Below are 27,418 nucleotides of genomic sequence, written 5' to 3'. Positions count from 1 at the left end.
AAAAAAAAAAAAAAAAAAAAAAAAAAAAAAAAAAATACTGGGAAGGTTAAAAAATATATATTTAACATATTATATATTTGAAACAGCCATTGTCACAGTGGATAACAGTCACAGGTGTATAATAGTGAAAGTTCGTTAAATTAGTATTTCTTCGTGTTTGTTGACTCGTACAACCTATTAGTGTTTTGATTGGTTGAATTTGTCTTTTCATTCATAACTGCTGAAAACTTTCTCCCTAACTAACCTGAGGAAGTGGTGAAAGTCAAACTTTTTTCCGGTATGAGGCCACCCTTGGTGCTGTCTGTAATTATCTAGATATGGCAGCCAGGATCCAACAGCTTTGCGTTTTAACTCATATGGACTTTCCTGGCGAATTCCTTGCCCCCCTCTGCTCCCCACTTAGCTTGACTTCCTGTCTTTTATCATCCGCAATCTATCAAGATCCTACAATGTGCTCAGTGTAGGGCAGAACAAATCACTGTTTTACCTCACAATTTAAGGAAGGCAGGGGGCTAGTTTTTAAGATAAAAAATCTTTTAACAAAACATAAACTCCCCAAAATTTCCTTCAAACCAAACAGCATTGTCACACCCTCACAAGCTCTTATTACTTACACAGCCAGATGACTCAAGATTACTAACGTTTCTATTCATAAGGAGTTCGCTGGCCCCAAATCAACACAATCAAGCCCTCCCCCACCTTCCTTCTCTCTCCCCTGAGAGACTGACGTTTGGAACTCGCGCCGCACCAGGTTTTTTCAGAATGAAGACGATGTGTGTTGCTGCTGGAACTCTTTGTCCTGGGATTTTATAAACACCCCCCCCCACTCCTTTTTCAAGTTCTGTTTTTTGAGGTGGGGGGAAAAAGAAGTCGTAATCTGTTTAGCCTCTAAATCTCCCAATTCAGAAATATATTCTAAGAATTTAATAGAAAAAGACCAAGGGCTGTATCTGCTATTTACTGCAGAACCGGGTATTCCTATCAGAAATCTCCTACATGTGTCACCAAGATCAGAGACAAGGAGGGAAAGAGCATGATCCCTGCCTTCTGGAGGGTTACAGTTGAAGCTTTCGCTGCTTCTGCACTTGACCTCAAAACAAACAAAAAACCCACCGCAAACAACAACAAAAAAATCTGGGCCCACCTTTCCCCTTAGATCTTTCACTTGACAGCTTTCTCGGCCAAAAATAAGGCACCCTACATCTGAATGCATCCCTAAGGCCTTACCGCACCCAGTCCAGGAGGCAGTCGTTGCAGCTGCCCTCCACCCAACTCCGCGCTTTTTCACACGCGCTCGTGGAAGGCGAAAACCGCTTATACAACTGGACTCGGCCCGTTTCCTTTTGGTAGCCTCCCCATAGCCCAAGACGCTGTCCCCAGCCGCTGCCCGCTCCCACCCCGGCCCCTTAGCGATCCTGCGGCGCGCGGGCGGGGCGGGGGAGGAGCGCGGGGGCGGCCGGGAGGGGGCGCGGCCGGGAGGGGGCGCCGCCGGGGCGCGAGCTAGACGCAGAGGGCCGCGGAGGACGCTGGAGGCTAGCGGGGAGCCGAGGTCGTGCTAGGTTCCCGCGCCCGGAGGCCTTCGTCGAGGGAGAGGCGTGGCGGCGGCAGCAGGAGGGCTGCAGGAGCTGTCGGGCTGGCGGTTCCGCGCCGCGGCTCCTTCTGCCCAGCGCCCGCAACTCTGGGCTGAGAACTTCTCCCGCCGGCCCACTCGCCCTCGCCCCGCGCACTGGGCTCCAGGCGACTCCCGCACCTTGTCCCCGGCCCGCCCCCGCCTCCTCCTTCGGCCGCACCACTCCCCCTGCCGGCCGCGCTTCTCTCCGTTACAAAGGAGGGAAAATGAGCCGGGCGGCGGCGGCGCGGCGCGGGGCCACCACGGCGGCGGCGAGCGCGGCCGCCCCCGGCACCACGTAAACCGCCCCCGCCCGCCCAGCAGCGGCCCAGGCCGGAGCGGAGCCTGCTGCTCGCCGCCTGCTTGCTGCTCGCCTCCCTAGCCCTGCGCGTCGCCTCCCGGCCCGCCGAGGAGGTGGAGGAGGAGGAGGCGCCGCTTTCCCCGCGGCGCGCGCCCTCGCCGTTGTCTGAGCTGTGCTCTGGACCAGTTTAGGCAAGTTGCCGGGGCCCCGCGTCGCCCAGATGTGCGACCTCATTGAGCCGCAGCCGGCCGAGAAGATCGGCAAGATGAAGAAGTTGCGGAGAACTTTGTCGGAGAGTTTCAGCCGCATTGGTGAGTAGCGCGATGCCCCCTGCACCCCCAGCGCCCGGTCCCCTCGGCCCGCGCCCCCGCCGCGCTCCTGGCACCAGCCACGCAGCTGCCAGCGGGGCTGGCGTGGGGTGCGTTGCGAGCGGGGGTCGAGGGTACAGTGCTAGGGACCCGGGGGAGGGTGAGGACGCAAAGGAAAGAGACCCCTCTCCCTGAGGATCTGGGGGGTTCATTTGTAGTCTCTCTCAAGCCTACAATATGGGTTCCCCCCTCTTCCGCCACTAGTGCTTGCCCTTTCGCGCGCGTGGGGGACGGACGAGGGGACCCCTCGGCTCCCACCGCGCAAGGGGTTGCGCGGCTGCTTGGGCCACTTGTTATTTTTTGCGCACAGACTTTGATATTGGGCGTTTAGTCAGTAATTTAGCTTTGAAAATTGGTGAAACATTAGACTGTGCCCTGGTATTGTTTAACATATCCAACCTGAAGGGAAGTGGGACAGTTACCTTGGGACCTATTGTTCGGTACTTCGGGTCCTGGAAAGCGAGATTTGGGTGTTCAGTCTCGAGGTCTCTGAATCTTCCCGCGACTGGAGAGAAATGCGCGCTGTGGAGTTGTCTGGACGTTTAGTAATGTCTCCGGAACTTGTTCCATTTACTAGAGCTCATGGGCTATTGTCTTTAAACCAAGCAACCAACTGACCAACAGTGTTTAGGACAGTGAAGAATAAATGCATGTCACAGGTTGTAATAGGGTGACAGCAGTGTCACGTGAAATGGGTTTGTTAGATTTTGAGTATGGGGCATAGAAAACCCCTTTTAACCTGAAGAGGTAGCTGTCCCCCGCCCCATAGTGTCACAACTTTCACTGATACACGTAACTACCCTGAGCAAGAGAATGCTATAGCCATAAAAAATAATCCCTGCGAGTCCCTAGGAAGCTGCCTAGTCTTTGTTTCACTTGTTTAAAATGTCGTCCACGTTAACGAAGGTGTTAATGGAAATTAAGCATAAAGGTACTTAATTCCTTAAAATAAAACCCTGGGATGCACATGAGTGTTACAGATATTCTTCCACACATTCATTGTAAGATACACAAACTTTCTTCAAGTGAGAGAGTACAATGGATCGAAATGTAGCCAAGTGGTTTTTTTTTTTTTTTTTTTGATCTTTCAACTTAAAATTTTGTGTTGGTATGCAAAATATTTCCCAAGATGACTGTAAAGTTATGGTATGAAACCAATCTTTAGTTTTATTTATTGCATGTATTGGATATTAATTTCACTCTTCAGAGTTAGGGATACATATGGAGAGTCCCTGCATTCATATGAAGTTTGAAGCCAAGAAGACTGTGAGAGTTGGAAATGTTGAGTCGTGTTCATTATTAACGAGGATGTTTCAGCCCTGACCCAAACCTTCACAGACGCGGGTTCTGGAGTCCATTAAGCCCTGTTTTAAAACACATTAACTATATGTTTACTAATGCTAATGATTCTGTTGGAGCCCCTCCAGTTTTGTGTTAAATAATTCATTGCAGTTGAGTCTCAGTAAGAAACCAAGGACATTAATATAAAAGTTCCTTATGTTTAAATAATTTCAAGGTTTTGATCGACAATCAGTAAAATTTGGATTAAGTACAGTGCTGGTAAATGGGGGTATTATAGTTAATTGGATTTTCTAGCTTACTGAGATTTAGTGATGTGAAACTCCTTTTGAATCCAACTCTTGTTAAAATGTCTTCTAAGATCTGGTGGATTTTATATCCTCCCTTTAGGACACAGAATACAGTGCAGTGAGCACAGCTCATTATTTCTTGTATTGATGGAAGGTATGATTCTGAATTGCAGATCTCATTGTGGAATACTGTAAAAGTGGATACTGAAGTGATTATAGTTGTATACCAAGCCAAGGACATTTCATTAAAAGTAGCAGAAACAAAATCTGTATTTTCTTATTTTCTTGGTGTTTTATATTGTATTTGCAAAATTAAAACCAGTGGACTCATTCTGATTATCTAAGGATTTTTAAGGTGCTAGAGGTTATTGAGTTGAGGGCTTACTGTGGGATTATATAGTGCATGAGTTAAGAATGTGGGCTGTGTGTCACACAGACTGGGTGTTTCCGGTGTTGCTATGCCTAGCTGAGGTCCCTCAACTTCTCTGAGCTTCAGTTTTTCATGTACAACTCAGTTTTGTTGTTGGCTTTTAGTGAAATAATGCATACCATGTCCTGTGTGGCACATTAAATAAAGACTCAGTAAACGTTCAAGATATGTTATCATTGTTTTTGTTATTATTAGGGATTCCATCATACTGACTTAACTGATCTTACAGATAGAAAGCAAGAGAAGAGGGAAGTGGCCATTGACTTTGTAGTGTAGCCAGTCTTAAAACAGCATGTGGTTTGGAGTTAGGCAGGCCTGGATTTGAACTTGGTTTTCCCTGCTTGCTCTGTGCTTTTGGCAGCCAGTGGAATTTCTCTAAAGCCCAGAGCCCTCATCTGTAAATATTCATATAAGTTGAATATATGTGAAGACTAAAATGGATAAAATACATGAAAAATCTAGTGCAGTTATCTATCACAAGGTGAAGGTCATACCGTAGGCTGTCATTATTCCTTCCAATTTCTGTTTATACCCCATCATCCTCCTTTCTTCACTGGTACTTCAAGAGGAGATCAAAGAGCGAATGGTTTATTCTTGTTGAATAATCCACACTGCAACATACTCATTCTCCTTAACCAATCTAAGATGGCTTTCGAAATAGACATACTGACTTTATTTTGCTGCTTTAGTATGATCCAAAAGTGTAGCTTGTTGTATGGTGAAATGTACAATATTATTGTTTAGCTGAAAGAAATTATTAATCATTCATCTATTGAAAATGAGGAAATGTTAGAAAGTATCTGATATCCAATCAGTGTTTATCATTAATAGTAATAATTCTGAATACATAAAGCAATGCTAATGTTTAATTTGTTTACACATCAGATATCATGCTGAGTTTGTCACTGTCCACCCCAAATACAGCTGATCTGAGATTACTATATTATAAAATACATTGGCTTTCAAGCCATAGCACTCTAATTTACGATATCTGCCAGGGAATGACTACGATATAGTTAGATGGGTGTAATTGAATTTTAAAGGCACCCATCAATTTCGGTAGTATTTATGGTTTTCTACTAAATAGTGTCAGCATGGTCACCTATTTAGGAATTACTACAGTTGTCTCACACTTTTTTTTTTTTTTAAGTTTAGGCTAACAGACAAATGGGAACTTAATTATTGAATAGTTTAAGTATATTAAAGTTCATTTCCTCTTTTCTTTCTTGTTTATTTTTCATTTTTGAATGTTAGCCTAGAAGAAGAAAGGCTTTATGTAATATCCGGTTTATGATTAAGGTCAAACTGACATTTTTTCATACTCATTTGAATGCATTTCTTCATACTTATTTGGACTATCTCCTAGAGAAAAGGAAGTTTATACTCTGCAATATTTGAGATGAACCCCATGTATACCATTTCTTTAAAGGATATGGTTTGTGAGGAAACTAAATAAAAAGAAGAGGCTGTGATTACACTGAACTTTGGGGTTTGTTACGTTGTGCTGTAAGTGTGCAATTCTAGAGTCCAGTTGTCATTTGATGAATTCATTATGTCAGAAAAGAGAAATGTAAGGTTAAATGTTCAGACACAAAATTTAACTATTGTACCATATTTTCCCCAATGCAACTTCAAAATATTTTAATTTGAAAACTACAAAATGGAATTTATATCTATGATCTTTTAAGAGAGAACCAGTGTATCATTTTCATACACCAAAACTTAAGTGTATCTCAAAAGATACTCTCCTTTTGCCATTGAGTTAGGGCTCATTAATTCAACAAATAATTACTGAGTAACTCCTCTCCACTGTAGACATTGTTCTGACAGTCAGATTGACTGACCAATGTGGCTGGTCCCTGTCCTCAAGGATTTTAAGGAAAAACAGGCCAATGAATAGGCATTTACAATACAGAGTGACAAATTCTACCATAAAGATTAGCGAAATTTGCTGTTGGAGAACACAGGAGGAGCACCACTTTCATCTAGGTGAAATCATGAGAAGCTTTCTAGAGGAAGCAATGTGTGAGCAGAAGACTGAATAGAATATCTGCTGATCTGAAATATTTTGATATGCCCCTTGGCTATTCCAGAATTGTGTAATATGCTTGTTACTCCATGAAATCCTTCAAGATAATTGTGGATTTACATTTACATGAATGACTACGGCCATCAGCGAATGTAATCAATAATGAGATGTTGTATTCTTGTTTGGGTCAGAATTTACTTATCAGTGACCTGGTGAATATCTGGCAAACACATCTTAAGTTGGTGTTTATTGTCACTGTTAACTGCTGTTCAGGACAAGGACTCAGTATTTAGAAGAAACCGTGTAAGGTGTGAGTCTAGCAGCGAATGACTTCAGTGAAGTAATGGTGTTCTGTGGTAACCTTGAGCTTGAGAGTATTGTGCAGATGAGAGAATCTGGCTTCCTTTTCTTTATGTCATAGCAAATACACTTGTAGTTTCTTCTGTTTTCTCCTCTTGATACCTCCGGACCCCACCTCTTTGTCCAGAATGTTGGAGAATTGTCAGGACTAGGAGATAAGAAGGAAATAGTCCAGTCTCGCTGTTCAAGACAGTCTAGTTCTCTGCTCTCTTCATTTCTCAACTTGAGGGTCTTCATTCCATATTTACAGTTCCCTAAGGGATAGTATCTTGTTTTTTGGCAGCAGAGGAACAGGGTCTCACTCTGTCGCCCAGACTGGAGTGCAGTGGTGCAATCTTGGCTCACTGCAACCTTTGCCTCCTAGGCTCATGTGATCCTCCCACCTCAGCCTCCCGAATAGTTGGCAGGGCACCACCTCAACGCCTGGCTAATTTTATGTATGTATGTATGTATGTATGTATGTATGTATGTATGTATGTATTTGGTATTGTTTTTGTAGAGACGGGGTTTCCCCCTGTTGCCCAGGCTGGTCTCACTCCTGAGCTCAGGCGATCCATCCGCCTCAGCCTTCCAAAGTGCTGGGATTGCAGGCGTGAGCCACTGCACCTGGTGGGGTAGTATCAACTATAGTTAAAAAGAACCACAGGATGCTTTGCTTAAGAAAACACATGGCTAAATTTCCAGAACTTTTATAGTGTCCAAAATAAAGACAGTATGTTTAAAAGTTTGTGCCGTGAATTATAAGTTTACTGCTGTAGCTTTGCATCTTGCATGGCAACCACATAGTGCGTGTGTTCCATTAATCTTTGTTAAATGAGCTAGGTATGAGGCTGTATGGTAATTTGCTTATGTTAGACTTTGTATGTGAAATCAATGGGCAATTAATTTCTTATTCCAAAGAATTTTGTTTTTCAGATGGAGCAACTTGTCTATATTTAGAATTACATTACTGATGTTTTGTAAAGGACTCATTAGTCAAGTATGTTAATTAAAGGACACACCTTGGGTTGAGGGAGTAGACAGTATAGTAATATTGTTGACTGGTATTTATACAGAGCCTTGTAGCTTAGAAGTTAAATTCTAGTGAAAATGCAGTCATTAGAAGTTAGCTAGGATCTTAATATGGTTCTATCAAAACAGATTATTTTAGATTTAATGTAGGTTATTTTAGATTTAATGTAGGTTAAGTTAAATACATAATTAAAACATGTGCAAGTAATTGAATGCAAGATAAGCCATTCACAACAAAGGACTGTCTTTTTATTTTCCATTCACTTTCAGAAGAAATAGTTATCCAATAAAGAAAGATTAGTTTATTAGGCAAAAGGGAAAAATAAGAAACTTTTAGAAACATTTTATTTCCCTCAGCCTACCTGCATCTGTCCCTTAATTCACCACAATCACATTCTTGAAAACACAAATATATGAAACAGAGAAAAAATAACCTTTTCATGAGTGTTAGAGTATGTATCCTAAGCTTTTCTATGATAGCTTCAGTTTAGGCACATTGCTTTTCTCAGAGCTTAATTGCCAGAATAATTTGCTTTTCATAGCTTTTGTCAGAACAAAGCTTTCCAAGTAATAGCTACCCAAGTGCTTCTATCCAGACTAAATCAGGTTTAAAGCAGCAAACACCTATGCACAGTTCTGTAAATTTGAAACATTTCTCCAGCTAGTAGTTTTAGATAAATTAGCTATTTAATGCATTCTTCTTAATATGAAACATTCTAAGTAATTGTAAAATGTAAGGAACTAGATGTTTGCCAACTGTAGGTGAAATTCTTCTCTTTCTATCTTGGGTGAAAATATTCCAGTTCTAAAGCTATGGACAGTCATACTTATATGATGATGGTCCCACAAGGTTATAATACTGTATTTTTACTGTACATTTTTCTATGTTTAGATACACAAATACTTGCCATTGTGTTACAGTTGCCTACAGTGTTCAGTATAGTAAACATGCTGTATAGGTTTGTAGCCTAGGAGTAATAGGCTATACCATATAGCCTAGGTATGTAGTAGGTAATACCATCTAGGTTTGTATAAGTACACTCTGTGACATTTGCACAATGAAATTGCCTAACGGTGCATTTCTCAGAATGTATCCCAGTTGTTAAGTGACACATGACCGTATTTAAAATAAATTTGAAGTATTTGCTGGTTCCTGTAAAATATTCTGAATGTATTGTTTTCATTTGAAATACTTTGTTATAAAATTTATCTTGTTGAAATGTTTAAATTATGTCTCTTACTCTGCAATGCTTATTTTAGCAGGCTTAATCTTTCATCAACATACCTACTCTTCACTCAGTATGAAAGTGTCATTCAGGGCTCTATGCAAAGTAGGTGTCATCCTAACAATTGGTGATATCTTCTCAAAACCCAGGAGTTTAAGGGGAAATTTCTTTAAGATTACTTTGTGATTCTTTTATGCTTTCATTAAAACATGTTCCAACTAAAGAAGACATAGGGAACAGTTACGTGTGCTTCTTTCTTAGATCTGGGAGGATAGTTCTGTTTGCGTATTTATGAAAAATATTTCACAAAGATTCATGCTGTGCAATTCTCTTTCTTTCATTTGCAGTTTTCGTATTTGTATCATAACATTGTTATTCAGGTTCGGGTACAATTTACTTTCTGAAATGAAAACATCATACTGCCTTGTTTTTTTATTCTGTTTTCTATAACTTAGTCTCTTTGGAATTTTTCATAATAACTGTTTCCTTTTCCTTCTTATTTTATAGCTTTGAAGAAAGATGACACCACCTTTGATGAGGTAGGTTAAATTTCTTCATCTAATGTTAGATGTATTTAATTACTACCAGGTAGTCAGTAGGTGCCAACTTTGTACTTAGAAACAGAAAAAAATGCCTTTAAAACACACACACGAGATGACATCTGTTTATTTCATTGCATTATGATATTTTCAAATTTTAAAATCATCGTTCAAATGAGTTTTGGTAGCAAGTAACAGAAATATGTCTTTTTCAATTAATAAACTAATTAGAAGACACATGCAGGCCTTTGTGTTGTTGCCTTCTTGCTGGTGGTAGTGCTTGAGACATGCAGCGTGATGTACATGCTTAAGGCAAGTCTGGAACTGTTGGTAAGTTGGGCACCATGGCTCCTTGCAGACCTCAGCTGAATCAGGGTGTGATATGTTGTTGATGCCACATATTGTCTGTCAGTCTCCCGAAGGAGGAGCTGACTTTTCATGTTTTGGTTTTCCTTTTCTTTGTATATCAGATCTGTCTTGATCTACTTGCCACAAAGCAGTATAAAATACTGTTCAAGTAAGGCAGAGAGTTCATGTGTAATTAATAGCATCCTGAATGTGATTTTAAAATTGCAGTCATTCCTGAATTTTTGTAGTAAAAGTGGGAATCAACAGGGAAATAATGAATGTTTACAAAATGTTTTCACAGTGCTAAAGAGTGAAGTGTTTCGTTGTAACCATCCTGAGCCACACTCATTGATCTGTGTTGTAAACTGGGCCACATGTATATATAGATTGTGTTTTTTTGTTTGTCTGTTTGTTTGTTTGTTTGAGACGGAGTCTTGCTCTGTTGCCCAGGCTGGAGTGTAGTGGTGTGATCCCGGCTCTCTGCAAGCTCCGCCTCCTGGGTTCACGCCGTTTTCCTGCCTCAGCCTCCCGAGTAACTGAGACTACAGGTGCCCGCCACCACACCCAGCTAATTTTTTGTAGTTTTAGTAGAGATGGGGTTTCACCATGATAGCCAGGATAGTCTTGATCTCCTGACCTTGTGATCCACCCACCTTGGCCTCCCAAAGTGCTGGGATTACAGGTGTGAGCCACTGCGCCCGGCCTAGTTTGTGTTTTTGTATAGGAACATGGGTGTTATCTATACAGTGTGCTTACCCTAAGGCCTGATGAAAGCATAAATTAGTTTGGTCTGGTGGTTTAATAGTTACATATTCCGTGAAATATGCTACCTGTCTTCCCTCTGCTGCAGTACTTCAGTGAGGAAAGGGCATTTGTGCTCATGGAAAGTCCCCTTGGCCATGTGGCTGGCTGTGGTGCATGGCAGGTCTGCTCAGGGAGAACCTGCTCCAGGCTGGGATTTCTGGATGGGACCAGCGTCATTTGGCTGACATGGTCTGCTGCTTCATCCGCTGCACCTGTTCTCTTTTTCCTGGGCTGAGCTTTATAAACCTGTGTGTCCCTGGACTCTGAAGCAACTTTCCCTGCCAGCATTCCTGTGACATCCTCTGCAAAACTTAATTCTTGTAGGCTTGAAGCAATAAAGGAGTCTTTTCTTCTGCCTTCATAGTGGGCAATAGTGGAGTTTTCATCTAAACCTGTATTTCTGGAATTTCTGTAGTGTTGTTATTGAGATGTTTTTCAGGAGAGTGTTTTCTTTCTTTTCAGGAGAAATCAATACGAGAATATTTGGCACCATTTTTCTCTTTGTAAAGAAAGTTTCCCCTCTAATTAAGCTTACATAAAAAAAGAGAAATAAGGAAAAGGAGAAAGAAAAAAATCTCATAAATCCTGTTACCCCGATACAACAACTGTTGAATGTTCTTGCTGCTTTCCCCGTGTTTTGAAAAAACAACCCATTATTATATCCTGCTTTTTTCTTTGGTACAATAACATTATATTTTCCCATGTTTTTACAAACTCTTCCTAATAATCATTAGGAATTTTGAAAACCTTTTTTCTTGCTTAAACACTATTGTTAGTGAACAGCTTTAAAAAACACCTGAGGCTGGTAACTGTTCCCTATCTCTGTTATTCTGAAACCTCTGTATAGTCAAAGGTTTGGAGTTTGTAATTTGGGTCAAAATCATCCTTAGATTTTGCAAAGTGGTTTCCTTCCTCCGCCAGAAGAGATTGGTAACTATCACAAATCAGTAAATCAGAATGCTCGACTTGGAAGATCCATTGGAAATAATAATTTTCCCACTCATCATTTCACAGATGAAGAAATTGAGATCCAGAAGGGGCAGGTAATTTCCAGCTAATGAAGGAAAGACTCAAGGCCAGAAAAGCTTGGGAGATAGTAGTAATGAAGCCATGCTGGGGTATAATCCCTAATTCAACTGTCCCCTGTTTGGGCATTTGACTTATTCATTTCATATCCTTTGTAAAATAGAGATAATAATAGTATCTTCTCTTTAAGGTAGTTGAGAGAATGAAATAAGCTAACGCACATATTCAGAATAATGGCTCACAAAAAGTGAATATCTCATAATTGGTGTTATCTTCATTGCCTTCATCATCATCATCATCATCAATGCTCTCACTCTGACATCCACCTTCTGTAGTTGGAAGGGCTACAGAGTAGATGGAAGGATTAAAAAGGAAGAATTACAGCTATGAGGAGAGTTAATTTCAGATATTCCTCTAACATTTCACATAAAGCTTCATGTGATGACTTGCATATTAAAACTGAGAAAGTATTATCTAAAGCCCACTGTTGTTTAGATTCCACATGGGGATGATTGCATTCAACTTTTTAATCCCTGGGTGTGTTGCACATAGTTAACATTCAGTAAGTATCTATTGAATGTGAGTAAATATCTATTGTAGAGGAGTAGAGAGAGTGATGTATTAGGTGTCAGGTAGTGTGGATTCTCATCTACCACTTTCTAGTTATTTGGTCAGGTCGTTTAACTTACCCCAGCCTTGACATTCTCATTTGTAAAATCAGTTGAACTGTGATCTTCAGGTTGCCTCTTAGCTCTAAATGTAGGATTCTAAATAATGTAACAGCCAACATAAGATTACAATTTTTTTTTCATGTTTTCATGTCAGACAGGTAATGTGCTGACCTTGTAATAAGGTTTGAGGGAGGCACGTCTTACACATGAGGTGAAACCCTACTCATCACGCTTATGAACTATGCAAAAGGATCAAAATGACAATTTTATCACATCAGAAAAGAGTACTGAAACTCTGCTCGTGTACATAGGAACTGAGTTTTCTGTGATCATTTTCAGATTATAATGGTAGAAATTTTCTTGAATGCTTGTTTTTCTCTTTCTCTTTCTCTCTCCTGGAGCTGAGGGACTCTACAGTCCATTGGAATCCATTCAGATTTGAGTCTTAAAACTTTTGAGGGTTGGGTCAGCTTCTTAGGTATGCAATAAGGTGTGGCCACTCTCCTTATTCAGTATTTATGAGCTGGAGGGCTCCTTATCTCAAGGAGTGGCCTCTTCCAGAGAGTGCCTGAGCAGGAGTTTGGTAGCAACTCCCTGATTCGTGTAGAGGATGCCTCTGGAGTGTGTGTCATATGTTTGACCTTGAACACAGTTAAAGAAATACAGACTTACTTAATCATAGACTGAAATGCCATGATTTCAGTCTAATCTGCTAATTTTCAAAACCAGACTGGAATTATATTCAAGAACTATGCTTGTTGTAAACTGGGCTGTGTTTGTGTGCGCATGCATGTGTTTGTGTGTGTGTTTATACTGAACAGTTTGGAATTATTGAGGCCTTCAGGTATTTACAATAAGCAGCCAATAGGGAATTGTGCTGAAGCTGGTCATAGTTGGAGACGGGACATTCTATGAATGATCATTTTGTTTTTCATTTCATTATTTGGTCCCTGACTACAATATTAGTCATTTAATGTTCTGTGGGCTAAATCTACACATTTTACTTGGATGGACTAATCATTTCTAAAGACATCCCAAGTAAAATTTTACTAGTTTCAGTCCTTTTCCCCTCCCAACTTCTCAATGTTTGGAAGGGTTTGGCATAGTACTTGGCCACAATGAAGGGGCTAAATAATTATTGGAGAAACATATGGTTAAGCTAGATTGAAGATGAAAGAAGATTGGTATTTTGTGTTATAGTTTTTAGTGGACATGATGTTTCCGGTGACATTGTGATGAGAGTCTTGGGTAAAGCATCAACTTCATATCTGTGAAATGACTGTGGAACTTTCCAAATGTCTTTTTACCTTTTGTCCCCAATAAATGCCCAGACCATGTCTCTAAGTGGCCCCATTTTTCCTGAAGTAATGAACAATAACTACACTATGACTTCTGGTGAATTTTTGAATTTTATTTTTGATTTAATGATTTATTTTAGAATATTAATGATACCTAATATATGAAAGGTCAGAAAATACAGATAATCTCCACCAGTGTAAAATTACCACACATAAAACCTTTTGAACTTTGGAGACAAAAGCTCTAATTAAGTGTATATGTATGTGTATGGAAATAGTTGGAAATGGTGATAGCTACAGCAATTCATGAATTGTTCTCATGGGTAAATTAAAAGGTTAACTCATGCAGTTCTGCTTTATCCTTCTGTTTTTTAGCTTTGATGATTTCCAGAACAAAGTATTGGCTCTGCCTGGCTCTTTGGTGAGAAATACAAAATTTTTAGCAATTGGAATAAACCTTTGAAATGCAAAGAGTTTCATATGTTTATGGCATATAATCCAGATAATTAAGCACTTAGTTTGTTTTATAAAAATGAGTGATCATGTATGAGTTTTCTCATTCTTCTCTGCTTTGGTCAGTTATTTTATGTTTGTGAGGTAGAAGGCTGCCAGCACTTATTTTGTCATTTTCAGCTATTTTACTTTTTCAAATCCTAGGAAAATGTGTACAAAGCATATAAAATTAAAAAAAGTTCTAGGTCTGGTCTGCGAGTGCCCCAAGCACATTTTTATAGGGTTTCTTGCTTACTTTACATTTAATATAACAATTCTGTTGGTTGGAGACTGTGTATATTGATCTTAGCTTCTAGTCCATGTCCCTCTTTGTTATTTTATATAAAGGTATAATATCAGAGCTAATAAAGGTGATAGTTATTATTATTACTGTTATTATTTTTTGAGACATGGTGTCCCTTGGTCATCCAGGCTGAAGTACAGTAGTGCCATCATGGCTCACTGCAGCCTCTACCTCCAAGGCCCAACCTATCCTCCCACCTCAGCCTTCTAAGTAGCTGGGACCACAGGCATATGTGGTCCCACCTGGCTAATTTTTTAGTTTTTGTAGAGATGGAGTCTCACCATGTTGTTCATGCTGGTCTCGAATGCCTGGTCTCAGGTAATCCTCCCATGTCAGCCTCCTAGTGTTGGGATTATAGTTGTGAGCCACCACATCCAGCCATGCAGTGATTTTTATGAGAACCAGAATCGAGGGATGATATGGTTTGGATCGTGTCCCTGCCAAATCTCATGTTGGAGGTGGGGGCCTGGTGGGAGGTGATTGGATCATGGGGGTGGATCCTTCATGAATGGTTTAGAACCATCCCCTTGGTGCTGTTCTGGTGATAGGGAATTCTTGTGAGACCTGCTTGTTTAAAAGTGTGTAGCACCTCCCCCTTTGCTCTCTTGCTCTTGGCTTCTGCCATGTAAGAAGCTGGCTCTGCCTTTGCCTACTGCCATGATTGGAAGCTTCCTGAGGCCTCCTTGGAAGCAGAAGTCACTGGGATTCCTGTACATCCTGCATGTCTGAGCCAATTCAACCTCATTTCTTTATAAATTACCTGGTCTTGGGTATTTCTTCATAGCAATGTGAAAATGGACTAGTACAAGTGGTTAGGTACAAATACGATTTGTGGATATTTCTGGTCATTCTTTTCCGTTTATTGAGCATGGTGGAAGCTGGTTCACTCTTTTCTCTACCCTGTCACCATCAGGGGATGTCTCAGTGTCCATATGGATGATGTATACTCTGTAATACAATATTCTAGCATTCCTGACTTTCTCATCTCATACCTGCTTTACCCTTATTTGGTTTCTGCAGGAGCTGCATCTTACTGGGACTGTCCTAGGTTTAAAATATTAAATCCCACTAACAGTCTTTCCTGTTTAGCTCTTTTACTGCTGCTGTATTCCTTGTATCTTTTCTTTGCTGGCTTCCAGTTTCTAGATGATCTCTTCTCTGCCTGTCCCATCCCATTCTCATAGTCCACAACCCATCCTCCCCCATTAGTTCCTTTCCTGTTCACTCAGGGCACATCACTGTCTTGCCAGTATCCTTAATGGCCTTACCCCTTTGTACTTCATTTGTAATATATGCTGCCAGCCCTTGATTTTGACCTGGCATCTTTTCCTGTCTTACCTAGTGGCTGCCAAGAGGTGCTTGAGGAAATCACTCTGTAAATAAATTTATCAGTTCCATCCTTAGCTGGAACGTCAGGCAACTGTGGACCATCTTGCATTTGTGTCCTTGTGCCACTGACTTGTTTCCTGCTGAACTCTTTTCACTCACCCTAAGCCTTCTTGCAACCCTCCTCCACCCTTTCTTCTTTTAGTAGAAGGCTTTCTCTCTGTTAATTTCCTAGGGCTACCCTAGCAAAGTACCACAAACTGGGTGACTTAAATAACAGAATTTTTATTGTCTCACAGTTCTGGAGACCAGAAGTCTGACATTAAATGGTAGCAGAGTTGGTTCTTTTAGAGGACTGTTAGAGAAGGATCCATTCGAGGCCTCTCCCCTTAGCTCTAGATGACCACCGTCTCTCTGTATCTTTTTACATTGTTTTCCCTTAATGCATCTCTGTCTATCTAAATTCCCCTTTTTACAAGGATACAAGTCATAATAGATTAGGGGCTCACCCTACTTCAGTATGACGTCCTCTTAATTTAATTACATCTGTATGAACTCCTTTTCAAAATAAGATCACTTTAGAAGGTACTGGGGATTAAGACTTTGAAATGAATTTTTGGTGGACACAATTCAACCTGTAACACCCTCCAACTTCTAAGAGCCCTTAATACCATTAGGTGTTCACTCTCTGTCAACACCCTGCCCATTCATGTACCCTTATTTGCTCCAGTCTTACCTCCTTTTTTCTCCATCGATCTCAGGGTTTTGTCCTTTGTTTTGTTCCAGGCTAGTTCCTCCTCCTGTCCTCTCAGTTCCTTTCCCTCCTTTCTACTCCAGAAGCTTACATAATTGATTATTTTCTTTCTTTTCTATGTTTTCTTCCCTCTCCTTTTAATAGATGCTTTCACTGTAGGCTCTGAACATGCTTCAGTCTTCCCCATCTCATCCGTAACTTCAGCCTTCTGTCCTCTGTGATCAGTTGTCATGCTCTGGTTGAATGGTTGGTGTACACTTGACGTCAGTGTAGCTGACTCAGCTTTCTATTCTAACCTCCACATCCAGATGTCCAGCTGCCTGCTAGAGGTTTCTGCCACTGTGTCTCACAGTCACTTTGATCTTAGCACATATTATTAATTCTTGTATTTCCCCAAACATGCACCTTCTCTTGTTCCTCTCTCTGCTGTTGGCTCTACCAGCCACATGATTTTCCAAGCTAAAAACTTGATGCTATCCTAACCTTTTCTCCAACCCCACATCCAGGTGTTGGCTTGGTTTTTGTTCCTTGCTGTCATATCCATTCCCACTGCTGATGTGCACATTCAGCCTCATCATCTCTTCCTGGACAGGGAGTAGTTGTATAACTGACTTCCCTGCCTACGACTTGCCTCCCACTCCAACAGAATGATGGGTCTGAAATACAAATTTGCTGTTCCCCTGCTTACTACTTTAAAAGGTGCAGGTTTAACTCCGAACTCCTGGCTTATCTTTCAAGGCCTTTCACGATCTCTCTCTCTCCTACCTTTTGACTCTTATCAAACAGTTATCTTTATTGATTGATTGATTGATTGATTGAGATGGAGTCTCACTCTGTCGCCCAGGCTGGAGTGCAATGGCGCGACTTGGTTCACTGCAACCTCCACCTCCAGGGTTCAAGTGATTCTCCTGCCTCAGCCTCCCAAGTGGCTGGGATTATAGACGCCCGCCACAACGCCCAGCTAACTTTTGTATTTTTAGTAGAGACGGGGTTTCACCAGGTTGGCCAGGTTGGTCCTGAACTCTAGACCTCAGGTGATCCACCCATCTTGGCCTCCCAAAGTGCTGGAATTACAGACATGAGCCACTGCACCCAGCTTCAGTTATCTTTTATTTTTGTGACTTCATTATCATTGCAGCTGCTGCCATCTCAGCTCAGAACCTTTTTACTTTTACCTATTTTAGTTCAATAAACTCTTCATTGGTATCACTGCTCCATCTTATTCCTCCACTCAGCCTTCCCTAAACATCTTTCTTGTCATAGTACTCCCCTATTCAAAGATTCATATATCAAGTGATGTTTATTTTATGTCATGGTGGATGTGGTCTCAGCCTGACTCTTGATCTAGTTCAGCCTCACAGGCATTTATGGGTTGACCATCTCTCAGCATCTTACAGGGCTGGGCCTGGGTAGAGATTCAATCTCACTCTCTCTTGTCGTAAGATTTTACAGACCAGGTGGGGTGGCTCATGCCTGTAATCCCAGCACTATGGGAGGCTGAGACAGGTGGATCACAACACAGGTCAGGAGTTCGAGACCAGCCTGGCCAACCTGGTGAAACCCTGTCTCTACCAAAAATATAAAAATTAGCCAGGTGTGGTGGTGGGCACCTGTAATCTCAGCTACTCGGGAGGCTGAGGCAGGAGAATCGCCTGAACCCTGGAGGCGGAAGTTGCAGTGAGCTGAGATCGCGCCACTGCAGTCCAGGCTAGGGGATAGAGTGAGACTCCATCTCAAAAAAAAAAAAAAAGAAAAAAAGATTTTATGTTACTTTCTGCCCTGTTTTATTTTCACTATGGTCATGTCTGCCAGTCCTAGATGCTATGAACCTATTCTATGCAAGAGGTCTAAAAGTTAGACTGTTCTTTAATTATGCCAGTAATCCAGGAAGTCATTATATTTCAAATTCAACATTTTAGATAGCTGAAAAAGAACATCACTACCTCCTTAATTCTCTCATTGGAAATTTAGTTTTAATTTTCTGATGCTTAAAACTTTCTGTGCTTCAGTTTTTTTCCTTTTTATAAGTGTTTGATCATATTTACCATCTCCCTAATGATGGTAGACATAATTATCGTAATTAGGTCTAGTCCCAGACAGTGACTCAAATGCCTGGTTAGTACTGTAAAGATTTAGAGAGGAAGTACATGTCTGTCACAAAGTGTAAGATGTATGACGTTTGGGAGAATTAGTCACATTCAATTTGTAATTCTCAAAAGGCAGAATGTTACAGAAATAGAAAACATGAGTAGTGTCCTCTTTCCATCGTGAGCACCCTGTATCCTGGTGGCAGGCTGTATAGCCTGTAGGATGTCTCTGCTGTAAGAGTGGTTAGTGTTCCCTCTTGGGCAGTGCTCTGATTTGCATGTTTGAATTCATTTGTTGAAAGCTGACCTTTGGGCCAGGCCTGGTGGCAATCCTAGCACCTTGGTAGAGATCACTTGAGGTCAGGAGTTTGAGACCAGCCTGGTCAACATAGTGAAACCCTGTGTCTACTAAAAATACAAAAATTAGCCGGGCGTGGTGGCGGGTGCCCGTAATCCCAGCTACCTGGGAGGCTGAGGCAGGAGGATTGCTTGAATCTGGGAGGCAGATGTTGCAGTGAGCTAAGATCTTGCCACTGGACACCAGCCTGGGTGACAGAGCAGGACTCTGTCTCAAAAAAAAAAAAAAAAAAAAAAATGACGATGCTGACCTTTGACGTAGAAAATCTTTCTGTACAGCCTAACTAATCTATTTTCTTCAACAAATGCAAAATGGGCTCAGCTGCAGTACACTATGCCTATTTTCCTTCTGTCTGGAATTTGAGCCATTAATTTAGAAATCTTTATTTTGCTGGGTTGTGATTGAGATGGCTTCTCCTGTTAGGAACCATAGCAATCATTGAAATCAGTGAGGCCAAGGTGGGTCAGAGTTTTCTCAGGACTGGACCATAGATTCCAGTCCTGAGTGTTTGAGACAATTTTTTTATAGTACCAAGCACTCTTTTTTTTTTTTTTTTTTTTTTTGAGGTGGAGTTTCGCTCTTGTTGCCCAGGCTGGAGTGCAGTGGTGCGATCTTGGGTCACTGTAACCTCTGCTTCCTGGGTTCAAGCGATTGTCCTACCTCAGCCTCCCAAGTAGCTGGGATTGCAGGCATGCGCCACCCGCCTTGCTAATTTTGTATTTTTCGTAGAGACAGTGTTTCACCTTGTTGGTCAGGCTGGTCTCAAACTCCTGACTTCAAGTGATCCACCCGCCTTGGCCTCCCAAAGTGCTGAAATTACAGGCATAAGCCACCGTCCCCAGCCTAGTTCCAAACACTCTTAACTCTTATTATTCTTGCTGTCATGAAATTTATAAAAGGCATAATTACAAGATATTGGAACCAGCAGTTTGCTTTCAGTTTTGCAAGCTCAATTTCTTCAGGACTCATCAGTGTCTTAAAGGAGCTCTTTCATCATTTTAAGGGAATGATTGAAGTAATATTTACTTTTCCCTTCTGAATCTATTGTATTTTCAATGTGTAAAGTTCTGGTTATTTTTCCAATTTACTATTTATTTTTTAAGTTTTCCCTCTTTCTTAGTAACTTTTAGTTTTCTTAAATTTCTTTTTAAAATCCATTTTTTAAAAATAATAAAAGAGATGGCATCTCGTTATATTGCCCAGGCTGGTCTTGAACTCCTGGGCTCAAGCAGTCCACCAGTTTCAGTGTCTCAAAATGCTAGAATTACAAACATAAGCCACCCTACCTGGCTGTCTTTTAGTTTCATTTTATTAACTCTTTTGAAATGAACTGTTCTTTGTTTTAGGCATATGAGCCTGGGAATTTTCTTAAAATTAATTAATTAATTAATTTTGCATTGGTAATTTTATTGTGACCTGAGTGTTGCATGAGCATCCTAAACTTAGGAGTGGGGATATGGAAAATTATTTTACAGTGGTTTTAGGAAAAAGCCAGGTATTAGCAAAATATTATAAGATTCTGAAATCATCTGCAATGATGGCATGTCTTATAGTGCAACATTATATGATTAATTTTTTAATAAAGAAATTAATGGTTTTCTTGCTTTTCAATAGCTACTCTAAATTCCATGATAGTGATGAATCTTATGTGTATAAGGAATGTGTTGAAAAAAAAATTTAAGGTTTGTATGACCCATATAGTCATAATACAGTAGAAAAAATGTTTTCAATCTGTGCTTTTATACTTAGATGAAAATGCATCAGTCAAGTACTTATTTGACCTTTCACTGATTAAAAATACCTTTCTCCAGTCTTGCAAGTTATACTTTGAAAGACATTTGGAATTGCATAGAGAACCCAGGGAGTCCTGGATTCTACAATTCTGTGTGCTCTCTTGTGTTTTCTCAGTCTCTGGCTACCCCCATGTAAGATGTCTATAATGAAGTGTGGTATTTAGAATAAAACTATGATGTTTTTCAGAGTTTGGGAATTATTCTAGTCTAGCAGATCTTGAACATGTTATAATTTTGTGTTCTGATCAGCTGAAATATTGAAGTATGTACATACTTTTCTGTAAAAAATGAATATATTGAAGTCACTTTCAATTATGTTTGATGTATTTTTTTTTTGAGTGGGAAAGAAGGGGACTGAGTTGCAGTTGGGAATGTGCCAAATATGAAATTATAACCTATGACATATCTCTTGAATAACTTAGTTGTCTTGGATTATTAGTTTTTCTATTTTAACGGATTTTCAAAAAAGGAGATTGCACCCATTCTATAAAGCAGTGATGGGCTGTGGTAGAGGTGGAGGATGAGAGTTTTCTAAGTGCTCCCTAAAGATTTTGGTGCAGGCCTCTTCACTTCCCCTATCAAAATATTCACACACTTGAAAATTTTGCTGCTGTAGTTGGCAAGGGTTATTCTTGGGAGTGTGTCATATCCCTCAAATGAGTTCAGAGTTTGAGAGCCTTTCTTTTAAAATATCGGTTGCTGAATTATTAGGAGTTGAAGATGGATATTCCTACAATAATATGCAATCTTATTTTTTTTTGGAACAGCTATTGGTTTTAGATAATGATTTCTGATTTTTGATTCAGAAAATATAGTCTTCTTAGTCCTATAATTGTGTATTTATTAATATCAAATTCATAATCCAGAAATTTTAGCCAAAAGAAAAACTAAAGCAGTGATACAGAAATTTCTAGCAAAGAAACCGGTAAGTAAGCATTATTCTACAACAGAGAAAAATGAGTGAGAATAACTTAGGTTACTTTTGATTTTAATGAAAACATTTTTTATTAATTAAAACATATAGGTAAAGAAGAGATATGTTAGTTACAGTTATTCAGGACATGAATTACAAATTCTTTTGTGTCATAGGTGCTCATTTATTTTAAATCTTCAGCTATATAGCTCTCTTTGTATTGTCTTCAAGTGAATATGATGGAGAATGTCCTGCAGTGCTTGATTCTCTTCTCTTAAAAGGCAGACTATTTAATCTTACAAATGAGCATCCTTGGGTCATTACATATTGGGGTTCAGGTGTGCAAAAGGCTTGGTAACATATGGCTTGTCCCCAGATGCCCTAATTGAGTTCAAAACTTTCCCCAAGAGGTTTGCATTACTTTATCTAAATGATGTGTTACATGTGCAACACAAAAGGTGTTTTAGTCATGAAAGGAAAAAAATAAATGTGTACTTGCAAGATACAATGCAAATTGTACAGTGTGCATTGCACTGATTTCTGTATAGTTATTAGAAGATAAAAAAGATTAAAAACCCATAAAAGTGACATTAATTGGATGACCACAGTTTTGGATGACTCACTTTGATGATCTTCAGCATTCCCTTTAGTTCCCTGATGTAATCATCATATATATATATATGATATATATATATATATATATACACACACGTGTATGTGTATGCATGTTTATATATATACACACACATTTTCCTCCATTTTGATTATTTTATTTTAGGCAAGATGGTTAGGCATATTAAACTCAATGGTAGACTTTTTTCAGCTTCAAAACCTTACCTCTTATCACAATTATGTGTTTCACTGAGTAAGTTTAATATTTGCTATTAAGAAAAGTAATTTTGTTCATGGCAGAACATGTGTAAAATAAAAATTGCTATTTTACAGTGAAACAGCCATTGTATGTAGTGTATGCTCTCAGTTTTGTAAGATTGTAAGTATCCTCTGCGTGGGGAAAACATTTGAAAAAAAGGAAATGCAACAAATGGATGATGGGGAAATTGGGGTTTGTTGAAATTGTGACTTGCTCAGAGTCCCTCAGCTAGAAGGTGGTTTAATCTAGTATTCTAACCTAGTCTCTCTGCATCCAAAGTGTATGTGCGTAACTAGGCTGCCTCCCAGGAGAAGGGAGAAAGGGCGAAATAACATCTAGGTACTACTACTACAGGCGCAGCATATAGTTGGGAAAACAGTTCTTGCAAAGAAACAACTGATTTTGGTAGTAATTCTAGCAGATGAATGGTTTTTCCTAAAAAAGGCCTAAGAGTAAGTGAACCTTAAAGGTTCCTGCTGTAGATCTATGTCATTTTTGAACCGAGTTACACGTGTTTTATAGAGAGGAAACTGAGACCCAGGGAGATTAAATCATTGTTAATAAATAATGTTGCATGATTGATTTGTCGTTGTGAAATCAAGGGGGTTTCTCTGCTGAATTACTCTTTACGTTTTAGATTTCAGTTTCAAGGTTACATTAAAACTAAGCTTGTACTGCCATTTTTATCTGGATTTAGGTGGGGAGTGGGTGGATTGTTTGGTGAGATATAAACTTGATCCTTCTGCTAGTAATTTGTTTAGTAAAAATTTCCTGCTAAACATGAGGGCTCTGTAGTCCATGAAGATTGTGGAAGGTTAACTGGTGGTTGAGGTACCGTGGACCGCCTTGTGATATGCAGATGGTTTGAGCTGGAAGGCATGATGAGAAAACTGCTGTGTTTTTACTGCTGTGTTTTGCTGTGTTCCAAAAAAAGTGTCAGAACATCTTTCAATGGGTGTAAATTGCCTTCATTGAATGAGGCAAATGGTTAATATTTAACAGAAAATGTCAGATAATAAATTCATTCATTTTCTTCGAATCCTGAATACATGCACTTGGATTATTAGCTTGTACATGTGAAGCCACTCTAGCTTCATTTTTAATTCATATTATGACAGCTAAAATCTTTGTGAAGATTGAAAGTATAGAGGAAACAGGTTTTTAATATTTACATCTTAGAAAGATGAAGACTTTAGGTGGGTATAGGGAGAAACACTCAATACTTTGGATTCATTTTAATTGGTAGAGTGAGTGCTAAGAAAAGGGATAGACCAATTTTTTTCTTTCTCTCCTTTTCCTTTACATAAACATAAAATGCTTCCAATTCACTGGATTTTCTTCTGTGCTTCCAGTATCATTGCATTTTCTTCTTTCCCTTTTCTTTGTTCTTTCTGAAAATACCTTGCTTTTGGTGGTTTAGTTGCCAGCCACTGGGCTCCACCTTGCCCTGAACCCTCTCATGACCCAGGCTCTGGGTCCAGTGAATGACCTTTTGGTTGCCTTTGCCATCTTTGTACTAGACATAATACTTTTCTTTCTTTTTTTTTTTTTTTTTTAATTATACTTTAAGTTCTAGGGTACATGTGCATAACGTGCAGGTTTGTTACATATGTATACCTGTGCCATGTTGGTGTGCTGCACCCATCAACTCGTCAGCACCCATCAAGTCATCATTTAGACATAATACTTTTCTGATGTGCGACTGGTGCAGGCAAGGGAAGAAGAATGGGGAGGTCTCAGGCAGGAGTTAAGAGATGTTTTATAATGATTGGCCCTGTTCTGCTATTAGAGCCCAGAATTATGGCTCCTAAAAAAAGACTTGGCCTTTCTGATGCTCCCCACTGCATTTAATGGACTAGTTCTGCCAGTATTTACATTGTTTGATTTACTTTATCTTCCCTTTTTACCATCAGTTGAGTTGGAAAGATTTGAGGACACATACAGAAAGAGTGATTTAAGATTCCTTTCTGATCCCATTTGGACTCAGAAGTAGGAGAATTTGTGTCTTATTGTGTCTTTTTCTTTTTCTTTTTGATGAGAAGGAGCAGGGAAGTAAAAATCTCAAGAGAGCAGAATCAGTTTTCCGGTCACCAGGCTCATTAAGTTAATATTTACTTTTAAAATGAATGTATTTGCCAGCCCTTCCCACTGTTTGTTTGGGAAGCGTTTAACATACATTTGAGAGCCTCTAACTAGTTTCTACCTCCATTGGGTATTTCACCTCTCCGACTGGTGATGGTGAGTGTGACGTGTGGATCCCAGTTGGAACATCTATTTCTGTCACTTCAATATTACATTTATCTTGAGAGTAAAGGAAGGGAAAGAAATAAAGCTAAGGCAATTTTTCCCTGTTTTTCTGTGTCTGCTGCACAATGTTGATTGAATGATGTTTAACATCTCTAGTGCTTTTAAACCCATTTCAAATAACACAGTTGACACATATGCAGGGGTTTCAGGAAACTGGACATTTAAATAAAAGATACAGCCTGAAAACTCAAATATTACATTTGAAAATCTCTTTCCAGTATTCCATAAAATGATTTTAACAGTTTTTTTGTCTCTTGATACCTGTAACTTTCTAGATGAAAGCTGTTATTTTTCTTTAGGCCTCAGATGAGTATTTCTTCACTATTAAAAATTTTAATGAACATAAAATACTGATTACTTTAACTTCCCTAAATATTTAATAACCAAGGTCTTCAGGTACATTGTATAGTAATTTCTGTTGGTTTTTTAAAGCTTGCCGTGTGAGAGATTTGACCATTATGTTTAGTTATTTGAAGGCTGTTTCGGGGAATGTAAAAATTGATACTGAAGGGAAAAAAGAACTGGGTGCGGTGGCTCACACCTGTAATCCCAGCATTTTGGGAGGATGAGGTGGGTGCATTGCTTGAGGCCGGGAGTTTGAGATCAGCCTGGCCAACATGGTGGAACCCTGTCTCTACTAAAAATACAAAAATTAGCCAGTGTGGGGGCCCAAGCCCGTAGTCCCAGCTACTTGGGAGGCTGAGGCAGGAGAATCGCTTGAACCCGGGAGACAGAGGTTGCAGTGAGCGAAGATTGTGACACTGCACTCCAGCCTGGGTGACAGAGCAAGACTTTTGAAACAACAACAACAAAAACAGAGAGGAGTATGACTATTCATGATCTAGTTGACTTCCCCTTGCTGTTACAAGTATGTATATTAAATGTTTCTGTAATGTATATCCTACAAGATGATGTATCAGTGTGTAGTATTTTTGTCTGGTTGGCAGCCTGAGAAATATCTGTGAACTTTGAGTGGGACATCTGCCACTTCAAGGATCAGCAAGGCACAGACAAGCCACGGGAATTATTAACTCAACAAATTATTACCTTATCAAATTAATTATCTAATTTACTCCATTGACTGGGCTGGGTATTTTTCTTTGAGTTTTCTTTTATTTTTGGTGGATCGATTGACTGGCACTGGCATGTCAGGGGCAGTGACAATGCTGTTTCTAGCTGAAACTCTGTGCTCTCCAGACTGCAGTGAGTGACGCTTCTCCACCTGAACAACCTCAGAATCTGGGTGTGGGTGGAAAGTGCAAGAGCGCTGGAATTTCCTCCACCCGTCTTCCAGCTTGTCCCCGCGTCCACATTAATAATCTGTGTGAGGCCGCCTAGTAGTCTCCTTTTCCTTATCTGTACAACAGAGATAACCATCTCCACCTGGCAAAGTCATAAAAATTAATAAGATAATGCTTGTAATTCCTGTAAAGGGTCTTGGCACAGAGCAGGCACCACTGTTTCATAGAGCTGGGCTGTGCCCCGCAAGGCATCGGCACATGCAGCATGGTACTGCACGTGACATTTGGGTCATCCTCCACACAAGTCCTCACATCTGTGGGCACAAGCTGAGGAGCACATGAAGCCTCCTGGCTTTATGATGGGAACACCAGCAATCTAATTTTAGGAACCTCCACGTTTTAAAGAGGGGGAAACTGAGTCTGTAAAGTCCAAATTTAGGCTTCCTCCTGTTGTTGCCCCACTTCTGCCCATCACAGTGGCCTTGCCATGACCATGTGTTAGTGGATCTGGCAGAAGGGAATGCCCACTGGTGGGGTTTGTATGCCAGGTGGTTTTTGTTGGATGGAATTTTGCATCCCACAAGACAGGAGCTCTGCATATGTGAGCACTACTAACTCATGTTTTAGAATGAAACAGTGTTCACATATGTTGCATCTACAGTGTGTATCTATCTGGTCACAGGATTTCCAGAAGGTCTGTATGATTACCCCAGATATAGAGGGAGGGAGAATCTTCCTGTACCTCCTCATTTTTGGATTGGTGCCTCTCCAGAGGTTCTCCTGATTCTACTTGGTTCCCTTTCTTGTTTGCCTGCTTTTGTACTGGCACATGTTTGTTGTCTGGCAGGGGAAGCCCCTTTGTCTCTACTCCATGTGTCTTGTGTTCATGTGTTGAGTAACTGGTACATTTTCTCCATTGTAGACGTTTATCAAAGTCTTGGGACCTGTTGTCTGAGCAGATGTTCACATCCTTAAAATACTCTATTCCCCCTAAAAGACTCTGTAAGGTTCCTGAGGGCAGAAACAGCATTTCTACCTCTCTCTAAATCTCATTCATTCAGAACAGTTCTTTGCACCTAGTAGATGCTGAATAAAAGTTGCTTGAGAGAATAAACACATAACACTTTTGGAGTCGTTAAGGTGAATTTGTTGTCATAATGTAGTCCTCCCTTCCCCTTCCCCTTCCGTTTCCCTTGTGCTTCCCCTTCCCTTCCCCTCCCCTTCCCTTCCCCTCCCCTTCCCTTTCCCCTCCCCTTCCCCTCCCCCCTCCTTCCCTTTCCCCTTCCCTTTCCCCTCCCCCCTCCTTCCCTTTCCCCTTCCCCTTCCCTTTCCCCTCCCCCCTTCCTTCCCTTTCCCCTCCCCT

At 40.3% G+C, this 27,418-nt stretch overlaps 1 protein-coding gene and 1 non-coding gene across 3 annotated transcripts in view; one reads left to right on the top strand and one right to left on the bottom strand.

Annotated features, from left to right (window-relative positions):
* Positions 1–1,268: 1,268 nt before the first annotated feature.
* Positions 1,269–27,418, top strand: part of CDK14 (cyclin dependent kinase 14) — a 606,291-nt gene continuing 580,141 nt past the window's right edge. Inside the window, exons 1-2 of one of the 2 annotated variants that reach the window (XM_023226593.3) lie at positions 1,269–2,221; positions 9,431–9,462. In XM_023226593.3, the coding sequence (XP_023082361.1) occupies positions 2,131–2,221; positions 9,431–9,462 (123 nt within the window). In that variant the 5' untranslated portion in view covers positions 1,269–2,130. Of the gene's footprint in view, positions 2,222–9,430; positions 9,463–13,990; positions 14,031–27,418 lie in introns of those variants that run through there. The other variant, XM_023226594.2, reaches the window with a different exon arrangement.
* Positions 12,460–12,564, bottom strand: LOC111552496. Its single transcript, XR_002734650.1, has one exon. It is a non-coding gene; the product is annotated as a small nucleolar RNA U13 (small nucleolar RNA).

Source organism: Piliocolobus tephrosceles, chromosome 8 (genome assembly GCF_002776525.5).
Source record: "Piliocolobus tephrosceles isolate RC106 chromosome 8, ASM277652v3, whole genome shotgun sequence".
NCBI classification, from domain to species: domain Eukaryota; kingdom Metazoa; phylum Chordata; class Mammalia; order Primates; family Cercopithecidae; genus Piliocolobus; species Piliocolobus tephrosceles.
Note: the sequence above shows the minus strand (reverse complement) of the source record. Positions and strands in the feature narration are given on the sequence as shown.